Source organism: Wasmannia auropunctata, unplaced genomic scaffold (assembly GCF_000956235.1).
Source record: "Wasmannia auropunctata unplaced genomic scaffold, wasmannia.A_1.0 LD336111.1, whole genome shotgun sequence".
Taxonomy (NCBI): Eukaryota; Metazoa; Arthropoda; class Insecta; order Hymenoptera; family Formicidae; genus Wasmannia; species Wasmannia auropunctata.
Window position 1 is genome coordinate 3052738 of NW_012026779.1, and position 23414 is coordinate 3076151.

Genomic DNA, 23414 nt, shown 5'->3' on the forward strand with positions numbered 1-23414 from the left:
TCTTCCTTCTTTCGTCCCCTTTTTTTTCATTCGACAACATTAGAAACAATATTCAAACCAGCATCCGCCACAATTGAGAGGTTTATCCAAAAAATTAAAAATTCTTTTCGTTTACCCAAAAAATTAAAGGTTCTCTCCTGCTTATGATTCAATTGATACTCACGTAGTACAAACAGATATCTAATACAAATGAAATAATTAAGTATATTTTGTATCACGTAGATATTTCTTTCTAATTAAGTGTACTCGAGTTCTTGAGTAACTTAGAGAAGATATCTCTGCGTCAGCATTGAAGTATACCTACTTGCGTTTTTTGCATCAGCAACTTTCGATGAATTACAATGATAATTTAGCTCTAATAAATTATTATATGTACATGCTGCCCTCGATGCTGCCAAAATTATGTATATTCATTTCATTAAAAATACGCCGCAAAAATAAGAAATTTAATATTCAATTTAGAAACGTTAGAAATTCGTCTTGTTATTTCCGAAGCAAGCTTACGAGGATGCATGGAAAGTATGCGGCAAGGCAACGAAAAGGACCTCTCGGTAAGCCGAGGAACGGCAGGGTTCCGAAAGCGGAACACGCATTGTATCCTGGAAGCGGGAACGAGAGGCAGAGGGAAGAAAGGCGGGAGGGAAGGCCGGTCCTTAAAGGCCTGGGCTTCTAGGAACTCCGACGTTGCATTCGGTCTCGAAACCACCGCGCACGAGTGGAAGTTGTTCACTTGGAGGCCACGACCGGCCGGTGTGCTACCACATGGGGTTTGCAGTTACCACGAAATATCTGAAGCCACATCGCGCAGTCCGTATCGCATTTCTCGATTCCCCGAGTTCCTTCGTCTCAGAAAATGTCGCTTCTCTTCGACATCCTTCGACCTGCAGGTTTAGTCCGCTCGTCTCGTACTATTTAAACAGTCGTCTGTGAATATACATTTTTTTGTTGAATTTCTGACGTTGGTTCACGGATTTTGTTACTTAACAGAAAATCCTAATGTTATACCTAACAAAATTCTATAATAATTAACACAATGAGAGTGATTGGTCAATTTGAAAATTTCACAGTTTAAGACTGTTCTGGAAATTCCAGGATATACCGTATTCCAGGATATTTTGCCGCATTTGACGCACAATCAATTTATTTTACGACAGTTGTGCTTAATAATTAAGAATCACGACCAGGAGACGAAACTGACAAAATAACTGTAATCTACAATCAACGCCAACGGTAAAGCATACAATTAGGGATTAAGGATGAATCGCGTCAGACTGATTGTGAGAAACAGGCGTAATCTAAGGATATGGTAAGGATACCTTTTCGTAGGAGGGTGAAGAGAAATAGCTAAATTTTATTGTCTGAACACATTTACATGTGTGTTGTACATGTGTGTGCGTGTATGCACGCAGCATCGATCGAGCGCGAAAAAGCATGGTGAGGCTGATTGGGTATCACCTTGCTCGGCTTCAATCGAGGCATCGCGGCATGGCCTGTAATAAATCTCCGGAAATTCTTCGTTTCTTCTTTTTATACTGTCGTTTGCCGTGCGCGCAACCATTATAGAGTGCGCGGAAAAAATCTCGTGGAATCACCTTACTTTCAAATCAAAATATACTTTTCAAAGAACGTTGGACTTCTCTTTGATAGATGACATTTTAATGAAAATATGGAAATAACATCAATCTTTCGAACAGTCCTCGACAGAAAAGTAACAATCGATTGAGAAAGTAGTGGATTATACAAAACTGGTAACTAAAAAATATATTGACTTTTTGTTTTTGTTTTGTTATTATGTTTTTAAATATTGAGCGGTTATAAAATATTTTCTTATATCACGATGCAAAGTTACTTCCATTGACGCGATATGACCTCATTTTCTACAATGTTGTACGGGACTTGCGGTAGGATAGTGTTATGTTGGTTGCGGTGTGTACTCAAACGAGAGCGTTGCACAAGCCGAGCAAGCCGGGTGGGTGATTTAGAGGAAACGAGTAGAAGAGGAAGAAGACGACAACGATGAAGAAGAAGGGTTGGCAGGTCGTTGAACATAAAAGTGGTCGCGCGCGCGCGCGAGAGAGAGAGAGAGAGAGAGAGAGAGAGAGAGAGAAGAGAGAGAGAGAGGAGGGGGAGGGGGAGAATCAGAGAAGCGAGTCACATGTTGTACCGCGCGCGCATCAAGACGGATCGACAGGAAAACGTGCTGCGCCAGTGTTACCGGCGGTAGCAGAAGCAGAGACGGCAGGCGCTTCTGCACTGGCAGATCATCGAGTCGCTCTAGCTAGATAGCTCGACGATAGCTGACTGGTCGGTCGGCTTGTACGTTCGTTCGTTCGTTCGTCTCCTAGTTTGTCTCCTTCTATCGCGCGGTCTCTTTCGTTCTCGTTCTCTCTTCTCTATCTCGCTCCATCACGCTCGCGTTGCACCTTCTCGCGAGCCTCACGACTCCCCCTCCGGGGCTGCGCCACCAGTAATTGCTTCCTTTGAGTAGCTCCGGAGGTGTAATTTAGTCCCCGACCAACAACCTTAACTAATTAACACACCGAGTAGCGAGCGAGTAAGTGAGCGAACGCGCGAGTGACGAAGAACGAGCCACGACGACTTGACTGACGGACTGGCTGGTTGACTAGTGGACTGGGTGGCTGACTGACTGGCTGACTGACTGACTCCTTCCTCTTCCTCACCTTTCCTCACCGTGCATCGTTCTATACACTCCTCCGTCCCCTCGCCTTCGCGTGTCGATGATCGAACTCGGACGAGTCGACCGCCGCGGGGCGTCTTCCCCTCTTGTCTTGTCGAGGCGCCTTGAGCCCAACTACTCACCACCTCGAATGCAACTTCGTTACATGACCTCGCGTGTCATACATTGAGTACTTTGAGTACTTGAAGAAGCTGATCTGCCAACTTCGATTTAATCATTCTCAGGATAAGCCGTGGATCAGCCACCGACGGATAGTTGCAACACGCGACTAACATGTGATGAACGCAGCGATTACAAATGAATGTTATTATCAATCATTTTGGAAGCACACAGCTTTTCAAATTCTGCTCTTTGATTTTGTATTTTCGAGGCATCGATTTTCGATGAAAGATGCGCGCACGCCTCAGCGATGTTATACTGCTTTGTTCACCGGACGTTGCTGTCAACGGTCATTTAGAGTCTCGGTTTTCTTCCCATTACGAGCACTCGCCGATCGAATAACCGAACATTTGAGATTGCTTCTTTAAAACTTGGTTTTTCGCCGATTAACAAGCAGTTTACCCTCGCCCTCCTGTCGTGTGGACCAGACTTTAGGCTCTCTTGTGTCGCTCTCACTCCGCAATCTCGCGTCGTTTACTGTCGCGACTATCCTGGAAAGTACGGAGGCGTTGGAATTGGTGAGGAGAAAGGTGCGAAAAGAGAACGAGTGAAATAGAGGAAGCGGAGCAAGAAAAGTATCTCTCTCTCTCTCTCTCTCTCTCTCTCTCTCTCTCGATACCTTTCTCGAAAGGTAGTGAGAATATTCTCGAGATGTGCAACGATGCTCGTATTTAACACCTGATTAAAGCGAAGAGAGAGAGGAGCATCGAGCGTTGGCGTGACTAAAGCGATTGCTGCAAGATGAGGCCCTCTTTCTCCTTCCACTACGTTCGCCTCGCACCTTGGTCCATCCCCTTGCCGCGCTTCTCTCGTCGGGGTTCCTCTTCATGGTTTGAGGACATAAGGTGGCCCAGTCGATTCTTCGTCACGCACATATGTGTACAAATATGTGCGTGTGCTCGTGAACCTTTGGCTGTGTGTTGGAATGACGGACGGGACGAAGGCGGGGAGATTGCGGCGGGAACGGGCCCCGAGCGACAGCGTAATCACCTGGACGAACTACCACACACACTACCGCGTTTTTCAGTCCCGCAAACGCGTGCAATGGCGTAGCCGAAACGAGAAAGAAAGAGAGAGAGAGAGAGAGAGAGAGAGAGAGAGAGAGAGAGGCATGTGTCACCCGAAAATTGCGGACCGTCCAGCCCCAGCCACGATTTACGATGGGTCCGGGAATTTTGTTAGCGTCGAAGCGCGACGTGAAGGGATACGAACAAGCTGGTCGCGATGCGCGTGATTCACATGTAAATTGGACATGTCGATTGTCGAGTCGCGCTCGTGGGCCTTGGTATGACGTCGGCGCCACGTGGATTGCGTTTTCTACGATAGTCCACGCGATTGGACTCGTCGCCTTTATCTCTTTGTTTTGCTTCTTTATTTATGGATTTGCACGTGTGTTTTTTTTTTGTAATTTATCTTCTCATTTTCAATTTAGTTTGCATAACGACGGTATAAAGCTTAACAAAATAACTACTAAAAATGCAAAATAAGTTGCATTATCGCACACATGTTACGATTAAAAAAATATTTGAATATTTTTTCTACATGCATTGCAGAAATAGTTACAAAAGTTTTAAGATGCTTTTGCTTTGAAAGGATCGTAAACTTTACTTCGCTTTATATATACATTATGGACTCAAAATTTAAAAGAAAACATGCAAGCTCGCTTTCGTATTTTCACACGTTAATGACACATATTAACAAAATTGTTATCATTATCTTCATCGTTATTGTTATCAAAATTTCCGCAATATTTCTGAATAGAATCATGACGAATAAAGCGGTTTGCTTGAATTCCTTTTCTTTCTCATCTTCTTCAGTGCGTTATCGCACGGTGTTCTTGTTGGTCGAGATCCTTTGAAAATGTAATATTCCCTCGTTAATTTCTCGCCGCGGAAGAAGCGAGAAAAGCGTCGCAGGAAAAAATGCGTGAAATAAATGCCAGGACGCGGGCATGACGCGGCGTCAAAGGTTCGCGGAAATTCGTTTGCTTTCAAGTTTTAATTTTTGACGCCGACTTTATCAAGATGGCAACCTCGTTAACGTCGTTCTGTTTCTCGGCAGATCTCTCGTTTTTTGCCTCAACATGACCAAAATGTAAGGTCGCATTATATGTATATATATTTTCTGGTATTACTACAATATATAGCTGTTAGGGGATCGAAATTGTTAATGTATTTTAATTCTCAATTTCTTTTGATTCTGTAATTTTAGACAATTAAAACGGTGAATTTTATGTTGGAATAGCCACTGTTCTTTTTGAAATGTATTTTAACGTTCTAGTAATAGAGAAGTGACAATACCGAAACACCCTATATAACTCAATTATATTATTTATATAGCACGTTCTGCCCAGGCGGGATATTCGTTGAATATTCATGGACGCGCGCCTTACAAACGTCATTGTTTCGCGCCGGGATGATTATAGAGGCTCCGATCGATCCGGATCATAGCAAACTCTCTCTCGCTGCACAGACCTTGCCTTGTCCTGAGACAATGACTGTGGCTGCAAAGGAGAGGCGCGATCACGCGTTGTGATCTCCATTTCATGACGCGACTGACGAGGCGCGGCTGTTCTCTCTTTCTTCTTCTTCTTCTTTTCTCTTTCTCTTTCTCTGTCTCTCTTTTACCCCTCTTTCTTTTTCTCTCTCGAATGCTTCGGGAGCGTCAGTCAGACTGAAAGCAGCGAAACAATATCTTGTGAAAGATTTTAATTCTTCATCGATCATCGACGTCAGTAGAGGGCAATGTACTTCCGAAATTTATTCAAGACACACGAAATTACCAGACTTGATGTTTCAAATTATGAAAAAAATGGAATGCATGTATAACGAATAAAATGATACGAGGGATTTGTAATCGCTATATGAATTGTTCAATCAATAGCTAGGTTTTATCAATTCCCTTAACTGTAAACAGGTGTGCAGGAATATCGCATAATTTTTATTATAATCAAGATTACATCTTATTACACAGACAACCTCAGCGTAAATTTTTCTGCCATTCCGTCACGTTATCGGTCACGTGAATGCAATGACGTCACTTGTCACGCCCATGTGGAAGGCAAGGAGAGAAACTGAGAGAACGCTGGAGAACGCCATGCGTGGCCTTGAATCGACACCTTGCTGGATCGCTGCCAATCGTGCTCCCAAGTGCCACGATAGATGCTGCACGCGGCACATAGTACCTTTGCGATGAAGAGAGAAATCTAATAAGATATATCAACCAAGTGCAAGACATATCGATATGATTTTCAAGTATTCTCACATTGTTCGCAAGAAGAGTAACGATGAACGATATACGTGCGATATTGCGATATTTTTCAATAATAAAATTAAAACGGTCATCTTCATTCATTGACTTTGTAATACGTGTTGTCCACTTGTCATGATTTACCTGGCCTAGTGTTTGCTATATAATCAGTATGATATGTAGTAGAACGATATGTGATAATATGCAAGCAATTAACGAAAAATTTACTACGATGACCCGTCGAATATGATTATTAGGAATTAACGAAAGGTCGAGTAGTTGTAATTAATTTTTTTCGAGATACCATCTCAATGCCCCTCGATGCATACACCATTGGGATCCAGACTCAGCCCCTTGTTCACCGCATTAACAGGCATGACTTGAAAAATGTGGTTCCTAACACCGTCCTGTCGGTCCTGGTGGAATGACCGACGTATTATTAATGCGTCTTCTTGCCTCGTTTCGTTGATAGTTTAGGCTTCGGATGAGTCGGAGATATTGGATGGAAGGAACAAATTGCAGAATCTAAAATTGGCAGTGTTATGCACGACAACGGTTCGCGTAATACAGCTTTGTTGCGAATTTACACGTGTAATAATAGAAATTTGTTAATAATAAGTAATTGAATAATAAAACTAACAAACAGTAGAAAAATGATAATAAATAATAATTAATAAAAAAATTAATTAAATGTATATTTTCACAAATGCATTGTGGTGCAAAATTGCACGAGCAAAGATAGAATTATTATTTCGTTATCGCTATTAACGAAGTGCATTTTATCGCGGAGTCGTTACGCTTTATTCTTGGGTTATAAAGCGTGATTGGATTAAATTAAATATCATGGGACAATTTTGCAGTACGTCGAATTTAGTTAAACGTTAAGTGAAACGAAAAATGCCGTTACATGCGCATCAGCGGTTCCCTTTCATGTATTGCTACATTATTCCCCCCTCCCCCCCCTCCCGGTGCGAATGCGATTCGTGGCTTCGGTCATGCAGTTAAAAAATCGTTTATAAAAATCTGCTGGTTTGTATACTGGTTTAAATACTTTTATTTTTTTTTAAATTTTTTTTATTCTCGTTTGTTCCATCTATTATGGAACGTGTCAAATCTTAATCTATTATTATGGTTTTTGTGCCCAATTACACGATCTGAATATGTGAATTATTGGTCACGGTTATTTCTTTTTAGAAACCATTTGATTTCTGCGATACGAATTTGTCGATCAACTTTTATTTAATTTTCTTTTAAATCTCTAAGTTGTGATAATATAGTAATATCGTAAACACCTTTCGTGAGAAATCTTGTCTTACCTTTCTTTATCCTGGAGCGGGGTTGCACCGCTCTGCTTCGTGAATTTCTCATCGCTGTGAGTGAGTCGCCTAAGCATCGGGAAGATTCAACGAGCTTAATCTTTGGCAACACCCTTGGAAAGAATCATACGCATTTATAATGGATATCGACTCGTCGCCAATACGACGCTCTCGCGGCTTCTTAACTCCGCTCCGGCTTCTCGAGAGATAAGAAAATTTCCCCCTCGTCAAACGCCCTGAATAAAATACTTCGATCGTAGCCTGATTCGAGCACTTTCTTCCGTGCTTCTTTAAAACTTTAAGTCCTCTCACGGATCAGCGCGAACGACCGCGCCATTACGATCGCTTTCGGAGAACGACGAGAAATCCGTGCGAGTTTGTTCCCAACATAGAACTAGAACTGCATGGTAAAAGCTTTTATTTTTTGCATATGTTATAAATTATAATTGACTTTTCATTGCCACTTGAGAAATTGAGCTTCAGAATGCCTCTGACTTTTGCATGACGACATTACAAAGTCGCGACTCGATATCTTAGTATGAAACTCGTTTGGACCAGTAGTGTTTTTTGTAGCTGGTTTATTCCTTGCGAGTTCTTCGTATGGTCTCTTGCGATTAGTCACGTGTCGCGAAGTACACGGCTTAAAAAGCTTACACCGTTCTGGCTCACGAGAAGTATTTATTCAGCGGTCCGATATCGCCACGCGGCGACGTGAACACATTTCTCTCTAAGCACCTTCATTTCTTTAACAAAACTCTCAAATCTTAACCATGCCGACGGCGTGGAGTGTGATTGATCGCGGCCGGTAGATGCTCGAGACGAAAGACATTTCACTCCGTAGGTGGTGGGAGAGCCTAGTTTTAGAACCGTCTCTCTCAAGGTATTGAAACATTAATGAATTAATAATAAATCACACTATATTATAAAAACACTATATTATGAAGAAATATATATTTATTTATTTTTAAAATGCTTTAGTGGTACGTGTAAAATATTTTTTATTAACAATTTTCGATCGCTAGATATCAAATTTAATGATTAATGATATATTTTATAACAAAGTAGATGACAATGCTATTTTAATCACACACACAAATAAGCATTTTTTTAATAGGTATGATATAAAGAATGTAATATAAAAAAATGAGAGAGAGAGAGAGAGAGAAAGAGAGAGAGAGAGAGAGAGAGAGAGAGAGAGAGAGAGAGAGAGAATCATGTTTAGGAACTGATTTTAGACCAATTATTAAGACAACTTTCCGCTCTCTGCCTTACAGACTTTCTGTTCTACGCGTGACACGTCGCCGAAGTGCGGTGTGTAATCCAAAGAGGGACATTAATGTTGCATAGCGCACGTTAGGCTCAACTCCGCGTCTCTAACAACACGGCAACTAAATCAACATTATTCGTGGCGCTACAGTCTTTCGATCAAAAGCTCAGCCACCTCATTTCATGATTTTGTATAATACGAAACGACAAACATTTTAAAATCGGAAAACAGATAAGATAGTGATCAGAGTGATAACAATGTCTGCTTCCTTAAGATTAGCTAGCAAAATAAGTTGCGCAACGGACATATATGATTTATTTTTCAATTTTATATACTATTTGTCTTATAATTCTGTTTTCACGTTTCCGTCGTTTTCGAGGTAAGGAAGGAAAAAGAATGAAAAAAAAAAAAGAAAAATGAAAACGCGATGGGGAAGGAAGAGGAACGCTTTCATCACCTATGTTTTACGAGGGCCTCTCTTGGTCGTCGCGGGGCAGTTAAGAGCGGGCTGCCGCCGCTCTATGTAATTTGAGCGATCGCGCGGTCGCACCCGGTAATTCATAAGTACGTGTCCTCTTCGCGGTGAAATTTTATAAGGTGAGCAACATTTTATAGGGACGCCGCTCGAGGCGTGGTATCTGCGAGGGAGGGAGGGACGACGTAAAGGGAAGCGTGAGGGAGAAAATTACATATCGGCCCGCAGGACGTACGGACCGCCGCGGACTTTCCACACGTTCTCCAACCCTATGTCCGAGGGGGGGCTCTCTCTCTTTCTCTCCACATACCCTCTCCAAACGGAATACTCGATCGCGATTAAACATACATAGGCACACCTCCGTCGTTCACCTTTAATTCCGCGCGCTCTGCCTTTTGCGTCCTTGTCGCCGACGAAGCTTCCGCCACACTAGCGAATAATTTCTTTTTTTCACCCTCGTCACATCTTTCTGCTCTTCCTTGCACACAGACGCAGACAGTCGAAACCCCGAAACGGGTCTTGTTATACAGGCTTCACGACGATATAATTTTTGTAACATTATTTTTTTCAATTCTTTACCTTTCTCACGTGTTAATAGTGGTGACTTTGATTTTTCAATACCTCCAGAATCTTTTTATTAGTTCCATTGTTTTGTTTTACCTAACCACGAAAATAATTGTTGGAGTCTATTAAGCTCCAACGTGTATTTCTAAAAAGAAAAAGATTATAACTAATGCATAAGCGACTAACGTGTCAGTAAGAAGCCATAAGACTCGGCGCAAAACACGCAATGCCGCTCGAAAGACGACTATCCTACGGGGATATGGAAAAGAGAGTACCAGCTATACAGCGGCATGATACTGGGCAAACGGAATTTTTGATGGAGAGATCCGTTATTTACGGATCTACCAAGTCTATTGTGTACGATCGTGGTGCCAGCCCTTGGACGCCAAGCAAACTGTCCTATAGGGTTGATCGATGTTGCTTCACAGCATTAAATGGAATATAAAGATGGAGAAGAAGATAAAGAGAACTCTCGAGTGGCACGAGCACGCAAAAATTTTAATCCTAGAGATTTCTCATTTTGCATGACATCGGTATTGGCGTATCATATTAAATTTTTCGCTTTGAAAATGAGAAGAAAACAATCGAAGACGACCACCAAAACACATTGCGCGTCATAACTAACTTGCAAAAAAGTGAAGCATTTAATTATTATTTATTCCAATTTTTCGTCATGCGTTTTTTGCTTCACATAATTTAACAAAACACTGCAGCAATATTAAAATGTTTGTTAATTGTTTCATCGTGGGAAATTATACAAAAACATTTCTTTTTCTAATTATTTCTCTTGAGGATGTACAACTGTTTTCAAGTCATTTAACATTTCATCACCGCAAAACTTTCCAATCAAAGTGTACTTTATTTTAAGATGCAACAAAGTAAACTTATACAAGAATCTAAAATTAGTTTCATTAAATACTGACTATACACATGCAAATCTGTGTTTGTTCATTCAGTGCGAAAATTGCTCGTTAGATCTTTGAGACAGGCAAGGCGAAGACTCTCGAATCGTATTTGGCGGTTTTCTGGAAATTGTCGAGGACTCTCACGTGGAATTTGTAACGTCGTGGTAGAAGACCAGGTAGAATATGCCGCTTATATAGTCTCCGGGACGCAAAGGAATGGCAGGGAGCCGTTCGTAGAATATTAATAACGATCAACCGCGTATACATGGGGACACATGTTCGCACACACGCTAATCGTCCTCCATCCGGGTCCGGAGATCGCAATCATGGCGTATAATTATTTCAGTATCCATGCTATTTTTATCCGTCACCCCAAGTCGCAATGCAGGTAGAAACGCGTCGGCCGACGCATATAGCGAAAAGGAACTTTTTTTTTTGCCTTGTTACCACTCACTTATCGCGGTTAATATTAATTGTACTTTTCGAAACCTCGATAGCACGTGTGACTCAATTTTATTTCTATATTTAAGCAGTGATTAATATTTACGTGAACATTGCGCGACAATAATCTTTTTCTTCCAAATTTTCATATTTTACATATTTTGTATTATTACGAGTGAACAATATATATTTTCCGCATAATGAATAAATATATCGTTACGTTATTGTACGTCTGAAATGGAGATTGTTTAAAATTAAAAATGATTAGACTTTTAAAATATATAATACAAATTATCAAACGACACCATGTAGCGCTGTAAATACAGTTAAGGATTAAACGTTTTATCCGATGCACCAATGCAGTGCACGGAGCGCACGCTTCGCGGCAACCAGCACCGCATATTCCATTAGCATGCATCTCAAGATCAAACGCTGCGTTCGCGCTGCTCATCCGAGAAGCCTCGGTCCCGGGAAAAAGTTGAACTCCTAAAGACGGGCACGTCGAGCGCGCGCCTTAAAATTCTCACGGCGATCCTGCGAGACCGGTAAACCGTTGGCGTCGATCGCGTAGTACGACGGACCTGATAGTGGTTAGATGTCGTGCGGATAGAAGAAAAACAAATTATACGCCGACTGCGCGCGCCGCGAGGAAATGTCTTACCAGTTACGCGAGAACTGCTCACGCCGTGTCTGGGTTCGCTAATGTTTTACAAGATGTTCGTTTTCAACGTTTGAAACGTGTAAGTTTATCTCATCGTAACATTTATCGTATTATAATAGAATGATTCTGATTGACGAATAACAAATTCTTTCTTATTCGTTACAGAGACTATCATCCGATCAATTTTATGTAGATTGTTTTGATGTAGATGTATTTGCATATAAAACACACATATAAATGTTAAATATTACACATGTCATGATTTCTCTTAACTTAATGTGATCACTCCGAGTTCATCTTTGGCACGTCAATATTTCAGCTGCATGTAGGTGTGCGTCAATGTCATGTCATACTACACGTGCAGCACTGCATTAATGAACCATATATTACCGCATATTTCACGACTTGCGATCGACATGACGTCTAACACATGAAACTCAGATTTATTCAAAATTATGATTGACGTTTATATTCTCTGTGAGCGTATGTAAACGTATCATAATTTTATTGCAGATTAAAAAGAAAATATTTGTTATTTGTTTTTACTTTCCTTAAGAATTTATAGAATATTTCTTGAGTTTTCCAACTTTTCCATTTTTTCGAATATAATGTCGCTTAATTTTCTTAAAGAATAACATGGACATCCATGGAATTCTATCAAAAAAACATTTATCGGCAAGAGGATAAAGGGGAAATATCGGTCTTTTCATATCTCCATTATATGAAAATATTTGGATCATTTGATTATTTGGATAGCTTACAGCTACGATAAGAAGTCTTTATCTCCGTATATCTTCGTCTTTATCATCGATCATAGAAAACAACCGAGTGCTCTCGACGGCAATATCCGCAACAGCAACAAGCAGCGCGTAGAGATAATTATTGCGAGCCGCGTTCCCGACAAATTTCCCTTAATTAACGCGAAGAAGCGCACGGAGGCGCCTACGTAGAGACGAGCGGCCGAGTGCCCGCGTATACATACATATACATACACATGCGCATATATACATCTCATGCATACTTGGTGCGCGCGCGCGCGCACACGCACACGACTTAGCGACTTAGAACGTGTACGCGACTGCGAGCTTAGAGGCGTCCGCGCGTACGCGAGGGCAGCAGCAACGAGAAGCCTCATTATTTTCTAATGCACTTGTTAATTGACCAATCGCGGAAGGGAAGTGCGCCTCCCACGCTGCGGCCGCCTCTTCCTAGTGTTAACCATAGCCGGAACAATTTAATGATCGGTGCGCCCGTGCTCCTTTCCCGTCTTCCCCGCCGCTCCCCATCCACCGTTCGTGTCGGGGACTATTATGACGCCGCGCTTCGGGAAATCTTTTTCCTCTGCTCACGCCCCGCTTCTCCGTTTACGCTCCCAGATATGATATGCCTGGACGACGAAAAGGGCGACAGGCATCTGCGTCCGATATGTGTACGCAGAGACGAGAGTGAAGGACTCGACTTTTGCGAACTCACGAGTACTCGCGCGCTTATCTCGCGATCGAGCGAGTACGTCTATACTCCTGCGGGATACGAGGAACGATTTGAGCGCACACGATCGCAAGAGAAGCTCGTTTACGATCGCACGGCCGGACGAACGAGAAAAGAATTTCGAGCGCTTCTTACCCGTGCATCATTTCATTCGAATGCTGGGTCGCCACGACGAGCACCGCGCCGAGTCAATGCACGGCCGGCGAATATTTTCGCAGGGATTCACGAGGTAAATCGCGAACAATCGAGGATCCTCACCGTTTACCGTTGACAAGAAACGTTCGTGAAAATAGAAGGAGAGTACGATGGGAATAGCGACCCTTAGAGGATCTCTAGAAGGATGGGAAGTGATGATCGCGTCATCTTTTAGACAAATTCAAAAATGTTTACAGTCGAATTTTTCGTCGATTGCATTTTCGCGATTTTCGATGAAAATTCTCATACGCAAGCCAACAAGATTTACATTACGAAGCGATATAAATATATGTTGGGGAAATTTGATTTTTAAATCAAAGGCTTCCTAATTGAGGAGATTGCCATAAACGTTGAGTTTCGAGCAGAAAGGCTCATACGAATAATTCTAAATAATTCTCTTAAATTTTCACATTTTATAAAATTTATTTTTATTACCTAGCGATATTCAATAATTAATTTTATATATTTTTATTCAGCAAATTGAAGTTATAAGCATTTGATCTGTGCTCGTTTGATTCTACGCAAAGGACAGATAACAATGTTTTTCTGGTTATAGTTGCTCATGAAATTTAACGAAGTACAAAGCGAGATGTAATTAGAACGAAAACTCCACTTCCGGATGCGCACTGGCTTTTTGTCGAAAATATATCAAGAATTGCAACGATGTATTTTTAGTTTTAATTATTTTATGCCGCGCGTACGAACCGGCCGGGCCGTTGGAAACTCGGCGGTCACCCCGGAAATTCGACATTTCGCCCAGGCGAAAAAATATTCGCCGGATTTACTAAATTGCCAGTCACCAGCTTACAAATAAATGTAATTACTACGTTTATTTATTTCGCTGCGCAATCTATGACAGGATTCATCGGCACAAATCGCGATATAGCGTAAATATAACGTGGCCGAACCGTAAAATCGCTTAATCTATTTTTTTTCGACGCACAATTTCAGAATAAACTCAATTGGATTTTTGTTTGACGCTCAATATCTAAATAAATCTAACGAATCCTCTCTTTTTGTTAAAAGTCTCCTTTTTGGTAGTTTCCTTTTTTTTGGAAGTTTCTTGTATTTAGGACTTGTATTTGAGAGGTTAAAAATGTGAAATTTTATCATTAGGGTTATATAGTATATCCCGCCGCGTAGATTTATCAGTCTTCATGTGAGTTAAATATTTTATATTTATTTTGGATTAACCGTAAACCGATAGTGTTTCAAATGAATTGCATATTCCGAATTTTACTCTATTCTACCTTTTGTTTTTGTTGATGATTTTGAACATCTAAATGAAAAGAACTATAAGTTTCTTATTTCACTTATTATTATTTTATCTTTGCTTTTCGAGGAAAGGGCATCATTCGATCGAATGAAGACTTGTTGGATGGACTTGAAGCAGTGTAGGAGACAGCGGATGGAATAATGACCCGCGTCCCCAAATGACGCGAGGTGCATATTTAATGATCTCGTCTATACGGTGTGTCGCGTCTGTTTGTGCATGCATGCATTGGCGCCGCCGCTGCGCATGTGTGTGCGTTCTCAACGTAACGAGATGAAGATACAGGATCGATGGGAAAGAGAAAACATATCGTTGCACATACGAATTGTCGCCTGTTTTGTAATTATTGAAAAAAAATCGTCTTTCGAAAATCTTGATAGAATTATGTGATTACATTTCTATGGCTTTCTCGGCTATTCTAAACTCTATAGCTTAGAAGATAGCTAGAGGTAAGCTGTAACTCTAGCTGGTTATGAATCGAATTTTGATGATGGACACAAATTAGGGTGCGGTTAATAGGGCAATGTCGAGGTTCGTTATTCTTATATCGTTACGCTCCTTCCTTGTAAGCTTCTACCGCTTTTCTCTTCTTTCCGAACGTCGTGGGTCGGCGGCGGCGGCGGTATCGAGTGGCCTTAAATGGTTTATCGCTCCCCCGCCCGTCTTGTTTTTATTGAATGACGAGCCGTGATGCGATTTCGCTTGAGCAAATAACCAATCGATTTATTCGAAGACATTAGACGATCGCCTTCCGGTAAACGTCTTTTAATTTTCCCAGCGATTCACACACACACACACACACACACGAAACGAGATCAGTTATCGTCGCTTTTACACGTTCGTTACACTCTATACCCTCTAATAGAGTCATTATTTACTTTGCAATGTTAGATATCGAGACATAAAATGCGCAAAAATTTTAACTGCCGGATTTTTAATGTTGTCCATACGATAGAGTTTGGTACGCAAAATTCTGCTTAAAAATACTAATTACTTGATGTGCAATTACTTCGAAAATAGAAATGTTAAAGATATCTAAGGTAAACAATAAAATTGGATGATTAATAAAAACATAATTGTAATTAAATATTTATTTTCTTTTTTCTTTTATAAATAAGAGAAGTACTAAAAATTATATATTTTTTTTATATTTTTATGATAACATATACATGTCATGTCTAATAATTTTTTAAATTTATAACTTGTAAACCTTAAATTGCTCTTTGAATTAAATTAATTCAATCTGGAAATAATGGATGAGCGGATTTCTAATTTACAATTCCATTCAGCGTCGTTGCCCATATCAGAAGACAATCGAAGTAACGACTCAATCGTCATCCGAAAATCAATACTCGAGTCCCGCGGAATACCATGGGTTCCGACGTGATGCTCTCGACGTCATGAAAAACGCACCTTGCAATACGATCCGGTTTTTGCCGCGTCAGCGGAAACATCGAATTCACGGCGGGCGGCCCGTCGGCTTCGCTCCGAGGATGAGCTGGTTTTATTAATCTGCCTCACAAAGAGGTTTCGCTTTTTCGTAAATACTGCCAATATTGGCGGCTTTCGGTACACATGAAGAGAAAGACTGAGGAAGAAAGAGAATTCGTACGTGGTATTGTTGGATGTCGATATTACATCGAAGACGGCACGTTATTCATGATGCAGCATCGCGAGGGATATGAAAAATATTGCGCTGCTTTCTGAAGAGATGAATTTTGTGAAATTTCTCATCGATTGTCGCTTTTAAGAATATTAGCATTGTTTTTTAATTAAGATGCAAAATATAGGAATTGTGAAAGAAACTTACAAACTTAAATAAATATTTCGACCATCTTAATCGGTGAATAAACAGTGAACAAATTTTTTCCGTAAATATACAATTATATTTTAAATCTTTTTAAGCGTTTGCCAACGTGTCGTATCAACTAATTTTAGCAGTTCGTTTTTATTTCGACTAAATCGACTTACTTATTCCCTTCTCGCCTCTTTGGAAAGCGTACTTCCTCGTTGCGTGTCAAGTGCAAGATTCGCGTTGACAACGAAAACCGTGTACCTCGTCCCCACCGATGAATATTTGATCGGACGTATCAGCGTGGCACGATATATTCCACCTACAAGATTATGCGGCGGCCACGTCGTTTTCATGCGTGACGAGTCCACAATTTGCGAAATACCACGTATCAAGGGCGAACGACCGGTGTCGAAGGTAGATAATGTACGAGCGCGTACTGTCCTGTTGAAAAGGCTGTCAAGATAATGTCAGTTTTTCACAAAAAGCATCGGGGACACTTCCTGCGCACATTTCATAAAGGCACATGACATAGTTATCAGAAGGTATGTAAGTACACTTATCGACATTGTTGTAAACACGGCCACCTATGAATATTTGAAAAATTCTTTAACTCTATCGCCTGATTATAATACCGCATGTGTGCTACAGTAACTTGATATGAAAAATGCAATTTCCTTTCTTGTAATTTGAAAAGAATGATAGAGGATTCAGAATCGTGTTTTCATTCAATAAAAACGATATAGTTCAGAGCAGAACTCAGGTGCTTATACACACGGCTACTTCATAAAAATTCTCTCAAAGCTGAAGATCATGAATGTTCAAACGCAACGGGGGATGTGAAAAAAATGTCGAAGAGAGAGGATTTTACGTTTGGCTAGCCAAGCACAAGGATGTTAACGAGCACTAAGCTATCCCGACCGAGTATTTCGTTAATCTGACGTGTGCTCGCGTTGAACCGTTTTAAGAGAGCGGCTCGTCATCCGAAGGCGCTGGAAAGAAAAGCATCGACCGCGACACAATAGCCAAAACAAATTTGAGGTTTCTCGGTTCCGAGCCGATGCGCCCGATGAAGCGCGCCACGATTATACCGGAATAATAAAGCGTTCCCGTCTCTTTCTCTCTTTCTCAAGGGTAAAAGCGGAGGGACCACCATAGGGATATAGATTTCGGGCAAATATTTGGACGTTCGTGACCGCGAAGGAGAGAGGGTGGGCCAAAGTAAAAGCAGAAACGGTCAACGGAGATTGAAGAAGACGAAGCCCAAGCCGGGACATTGTGTCCGAGCGCTTAGCAGACCGCGATAACGGAGTTACCTTGGCCCCACCGGCCTATTGTGCTCTCACATTTTATAAACCGCATAGCCATGCGAAAAAAGGCCACCCACTCCTACCTTCTTTAGATCATTTTGTCCACCTCGCGACATTGTGGACGCGCACTGAGGTTTGATGTTTCCCGAATCATCTCGACGACAAATTCTCTCTTTCTCTCTTATTAATTAATCGTGATTTTGAGTTTACATTCAGTTTTCCATTTTTTTCTTGCATATAAATGGCAAACTTGTGCATTTTTTTCATTCTGTACTCGCGCGTCTTTGTATAATATACTTATATAGTATAAGATTGACAATTAATTATACACATTTTGTACAGAATTTTCGTTAATATCAAAAATGTACAATATATATAAATTTCACATTGATGTTTCCCTCAACGTGAGACGTCGACAATATGGCAATATGGCAAATAATACGTAAGACAATAAGCAACGTCACGAAATAACATTCTCTTGATGTATCTGTCGGCGATATATGTCAACCGGATATACATCGCTTCCTCCGCGTAGCGCTTCTTCAAAAATAGGTGAATCCTGCGCGTCTCAGGAGAGCTCTTACAAGAACGTACGTTGCGACGGGAACGTGTCGGGGAAGGAAGGAAACGGCCGGAAAATACCGCGGGGCTCGACGTGTGACTGCGTGTGTGACTCGTTGTTTGCTTTAACGTCTCGCTGGATCTCGCTTCACCAACTCCGAGGTTCCTCCACGACTTCTTCTCTTCTCCGACTTCTTTGTTCTCTCGCCTCCCGCTCCTTCCTCTGTCGCTCCCGCGTACTCGCGTCTAGTGTTTGCTCGAGTCACACAACTTGTGTTTTCGCGTGCGTATCAGACCTGCGGTAGATAGGCGCTGGAACGGCGAGGACAGGTTTGGGTTGTAGATCCCCTTCGACTTTTCGAACCCTTCTCGACCGCGCGCAGGGAACACGAGGACGATGTCGACGACGTCGTTGTCGTCGTTGGGTATCGTCGACGAGGATCGGGGCAGAAGGTATAGAGCAGGGTACGGATCGCGCGGCGACGGGAATTTATTTTTACGAACTATGCAGGAGGGATCGAGCAGCCTCGTCTTTGATGTTCGAACCGACGCATAGGCATTAGCGTATAAATATTTAGACCTCCGGCCGTTGCCCGGGATATATGGGCGCCTCGATCGACTATGCTACCGGGCACGATATTACGCCTTTGTCGAACCGCCTTTCGGCAAGTATTTTGAACCGCCATCACCGATGAAAGACGGAAGAGCGTTGTCGACGATGTAAATTCGTGCAAGCAAGGTGCTGGTGAATCGTGGCTGCGAGAAAAATATCGGGTCTTGTATTTGATCGATAGTTGTTGCGAATTATCAATGATCGTTTTTGCTATTATCAAGGATTTTTTCGGAATAGTGTCTCCACGAAGACACTTTTATTAAATTTTTAATATTTTAAATGACAATTTTTTTATAATTTGCATTTTTCATATATTTCATTGTTTCATGTAAAATATAGAAATTCGTAGTATAAGTAAACCTTGATCGACGACGGCTAGACTCTAGCCGGACGTACTCGTCCCGTCATTTACTCCGAGGATATGCTTTCGTGCCGTTGGCGTGGAAATTAGAGCGCTGCCCGATTGGCGGAGGTGACGGAAAAGCGGGGATTGGAAATGGAAGCTTCGATATAGAAGAGGAGAGGAGGGGTGTGGGTCGAAAGAGGGCCGAGGGAATGGCGAGGCGGCCCGAGACGACGACGAGTTTGACGGCGATGATGACGACCGGAGGGATTCGCGGGGCGAAGGGTACTACTAGCTAGCTGGCGATGATGGAGACGGAGGTGGAAGCAGTTGGGGAGGCTGGCTTGAGGTGGTAGGACGGGTCTGGGAGGGTAATTACGAAATATAAAGGGTGGGCTGGCCCGCGCGCCACCAAGGCAGGCAGCCAGACTGATGAATATTTCACCGTTCTGCATTAGCTAGCGAGAGAGACGCTTGTGTGTGTCTCTTTCACTTTCCATATACAGCAACTCAACGTCGGCCTCCTTCCTCCGTGCCGGCCTCCCCCGCGCAAATATACCCTTGGTATTCTGGTATTCCGGCCCAGAGAGAAGGATTCGTGCGCGTCCCGGTCCAGTTGACGCACACGCCGTAGAAAGACAAACGCAAGAGTGATTGCAAATGATTTTCTGTAATATCCATAGGTATCAAAAACTAAAAGAAAAGAGGAACGAGCTGGTAGTCGACATCTAAATATTTATGCAACTTTTATGCACCTCTAAATTATAAGTATATCCAAACAGAATAGAAATAAGTCTGCTATTTCGAAGTGTCGCGGACTGAATTCGCAATGTTTCTTAAATCGTCTCGCGATCTTGGAAGAATTCTCAGTTCCAGTCTTGAAATTCATAGGGCAAGTCTCGTCTTTTCGATGCCGTTTTGACGTCAGCCAGCCGAGAGCTGCGTTCGAGCAGTAAATTTGAATAACTTCTAAGGGAGGACGAAATTCCGACGCGGAGAGCGAGGGAAAGCGGAGATCGGCGTAGTTGTCTCGTTTCAAACTCTTCTTTTTCCGTTGCTCGGAGCACAAGTACACTTAGTAGTGATTGACAGGAGCAATGCTGTTTTGGGCGATATAGTTTCTTGGTATAGAGAGAGAATCACATCCTCTTTTTCCTCTTTCTCTCTTTTTCTCTCTCTCTTTATCTTTGAATATAAACGCGCGCGCGCGCACCTCCCACCCCCACACACACACAATGTGTAAATATGTACGCGCGCGCGTGTTACATATTTACAAGTACGTCAAGGAGAAATGTCGTGCCCGTCACCGCATCGCATTGCCACCCTTTGGCACAGGGCTCTACTAGACCGACCAGGACGAACCTATCGACGCGACGGTGAGCGGACTACCACTTCAACGTCTGGCGACCCTTTCGCCGTGCTCATTCGAATTTATTGGCGCGTGTTCGAATATTCATAAAAAAGGGACCTCGTTGGCGGAGCGGAGCTCGACTCGCTTTGCCCCTCTCGTTTTCCTCATCCTCCATAGTATATCGTCCCCCTGAACCACGACGAATTATTATACGGATTTTTAAGTGGCGAGGTGAAGCAAGGCAAGAGGGGCATGACCGGTGACTGAAACCTGTACATATGTGGTTATGATCGAGAAATCAATTGTTTGCGCGAACAAAGTGCCCACTGACTTCGTGTCGGAGAGAAGATTTCTTGTGTCGATATCGTGACACCGTGACAGTATTTCATTCTACTCTTCGTACGTCTTACAATTAGTTTGACAAATTAATTAATATTACAAAATACAGCAGAGCAAAAGAGATTTATAAGAATTTACAACAATTAACGAAATTCTATAAGATATTTACACGTATTTTGCTCAAAAGTGACTACCGATCTAGAAAATCGCCTCGGATATTACACAGCAAACTCGAAAATTAACCTTTTTTCCAGTTATATACGCAGTCATCTGTATTCGTTTTGCGTGCGTCGGCCTGTCAATCTTTCGGAACCCTTGTACAGCTGAAAATAATTAACGGTTTTGAATTGGACGGCAGTTATTAATCCATTATCAATTTTTTTCCGGCCGCTCGCATCCAGGCTGCTTGCCTCCGCACGTTACACACGACGGCCGGATTGAACGGCGCCGATTGGAAATTGATGCCTCGTTGCCGAATGTATTTTGACGAGAAGTCTGGACTTGCTTTTCGCTTTGTAGCCTGTTTGCCTGCAAATTTACCGACTGATTTTTCTCCACCAGACACGTCAAACTCGCGGATTTTTATGTTGACGCGCTACAAATGGAACGTTTACCGGACGGCTTCAGGGCACGCGTGTTTATTTAAAATACAACCGCGTCTTTTCGCCGCGCGCTATGTTATTTAAATATTGTTTTCGCTAAGTCTCTCTCTCTCTCTCTCTCTCTCTCTCTCGTATCAGAGTAGCGGCAACAAAATCTTTCTAGCATGCATTTGTACAATTGTGCGATATACAAAGATAATAGTCGGCTTGATGAATTAAAATTTTACTCGCTTTCTCGTAATCCAGTTAACATCGATTTGTTATTTATCTACCGCTTATAGCATCACAAGTGCATCCGTTTAACTTTCGTAGTTTTACAAATTGGTGTATACATCCGGTGGAGACACCCCGTACGTTGCGCGTGTTTATAAACCCCGTTCATGTACGTTGACGAAACTCAGCTGTATATACATGTGTAACTACTTATACATACATAAGGAGCAGCGTATGCACGATGCTCCGTGTGACACACGCCTGTAGTCGTGTCACCTCATGCGTGCCTCGGCCGTGTGTATACGTACCCGGTGACTCACCTAGCGCCCGTATTTTGCCAGTGGAATTCAAAGGCGGGCCGGGTATTGTTTTTGGCAAAGATCAATGTGATCGGTTCGCTGGTCTTCCGCATGGAAAACCCGGCTGGGCTCTCCCTGCTGCATTATTTGCTCCGATAAACCTAAAGAGGTCCGTCCTATCCGACTACTCCTACTCCTACTCTGCGCGCGCGCTCTCTCTCTCTCTCTCTCTCTCTCTTATCCTTTCTTCTTACCGACTTTGAATAATCCATCTCCTCTTTTTGTCCATACCACTCCAATCAACGATTAGCACAATTACGAAAAGAAAACAGCGGGAAGAAAATGTATTTTCAAATTTGACAATGTACAGATTTTTTTCTGTTTCCATTAAACTTACATAAGCCTTAAAAATGCAGTTTACTTCTATCGCATGTCTGTCTATTATAATATTTCTGTATTATGCTTTATCAAAACATTTATTGTAGGTAACTGTTAAATTGATCATAGTAACATAGATAATAAGAAGCGCCAATGCATTTCTGCGAATGCGGGTAGTCGTGTGCTGCATTTTTGAAGGATACGGTAATGATAATGCATTAGTCTAGAAAATCATCGATCGGTTAAATTATCTTTTGATAAATTATCGTACATTCGAACACACATTACAGAACAACACGGTGTATGTGCAAATGTATTGATAAGACAACATCTGAGAAACAATAAGTTAGTAAGATAGAAGAAATACTAATCATGTAAAATGCATTTATCTAAATAGTAATAAAAATGATAGGTAAAAGAATAAGAAATTAAAAAATAAGTATGTCGTCCGCGATGAAAACATTTTTAATAATTTTTAAGAAAAATGTTTTAAATGCAAAAGTGGAGTATGATTTTGCTACAGAATAATAAGAAAAATAAATGAAAAATTGAATATTTTATTAGAAGGAACATATTCTTCAAGTATTCTTCTTGAGATTATGTGCGAAAATTGTCGTTGGCTTCGAATGTGCTGAAGGCGCGGGGCATTTCGGCGCGAATCCGCGCGGCGGAGAAGCGGCGAGTTCCGCGGCGTTAATATAGCGAACGGCGAGCCGAGAGCCGCGTCGAGCTCTTTGCCACTCCACCGAGCGGAAATTGATAGGATAAATTCCGGGTCTGAATTGGCTCCGTCGAGCTGGAAAACCTCCCCTTCTCGTCTCTCCTCTTCTATCCCCCGCGCCACCATCACCGGCGCCATTTCCTTTCCTCTCTCGACTCCTACTACTACCCTCTGCTCCTCTCCTCTCTGGATCCTCTCCGT

At 42.0% G+C, this 23414-nt stretch overlaps 1 protein-coding gene across 1 annotated transcript; it reads right to left on the reverse strand.

Moving 5' to 3' along the window:
• Positions 1 to 5535: 5535 nt before the first annotated feature.
• On the reverse strand, positions 5536 to 6834 carry LOC105449795. The gene is made up of 2 exons (XM_011689178.1): positions 6411 to 6834; positions 5536 to 6265 (listed from the first exon to the last, which is right to left on the reverse strand). Exons 1-2 carry the CDS (start codon positions 6438 to 6440, stop codon positions 5894 to 5896), a joined length of 402 nt encoding a protein of 133 aa, XP_011687480.1. The 5' UTR covers positions 6441 to 6834; the 3' UTR covers positions 5536 to 5893.
• Positions 6835 to 23414: the final 16580 nt, after the last annotated feature.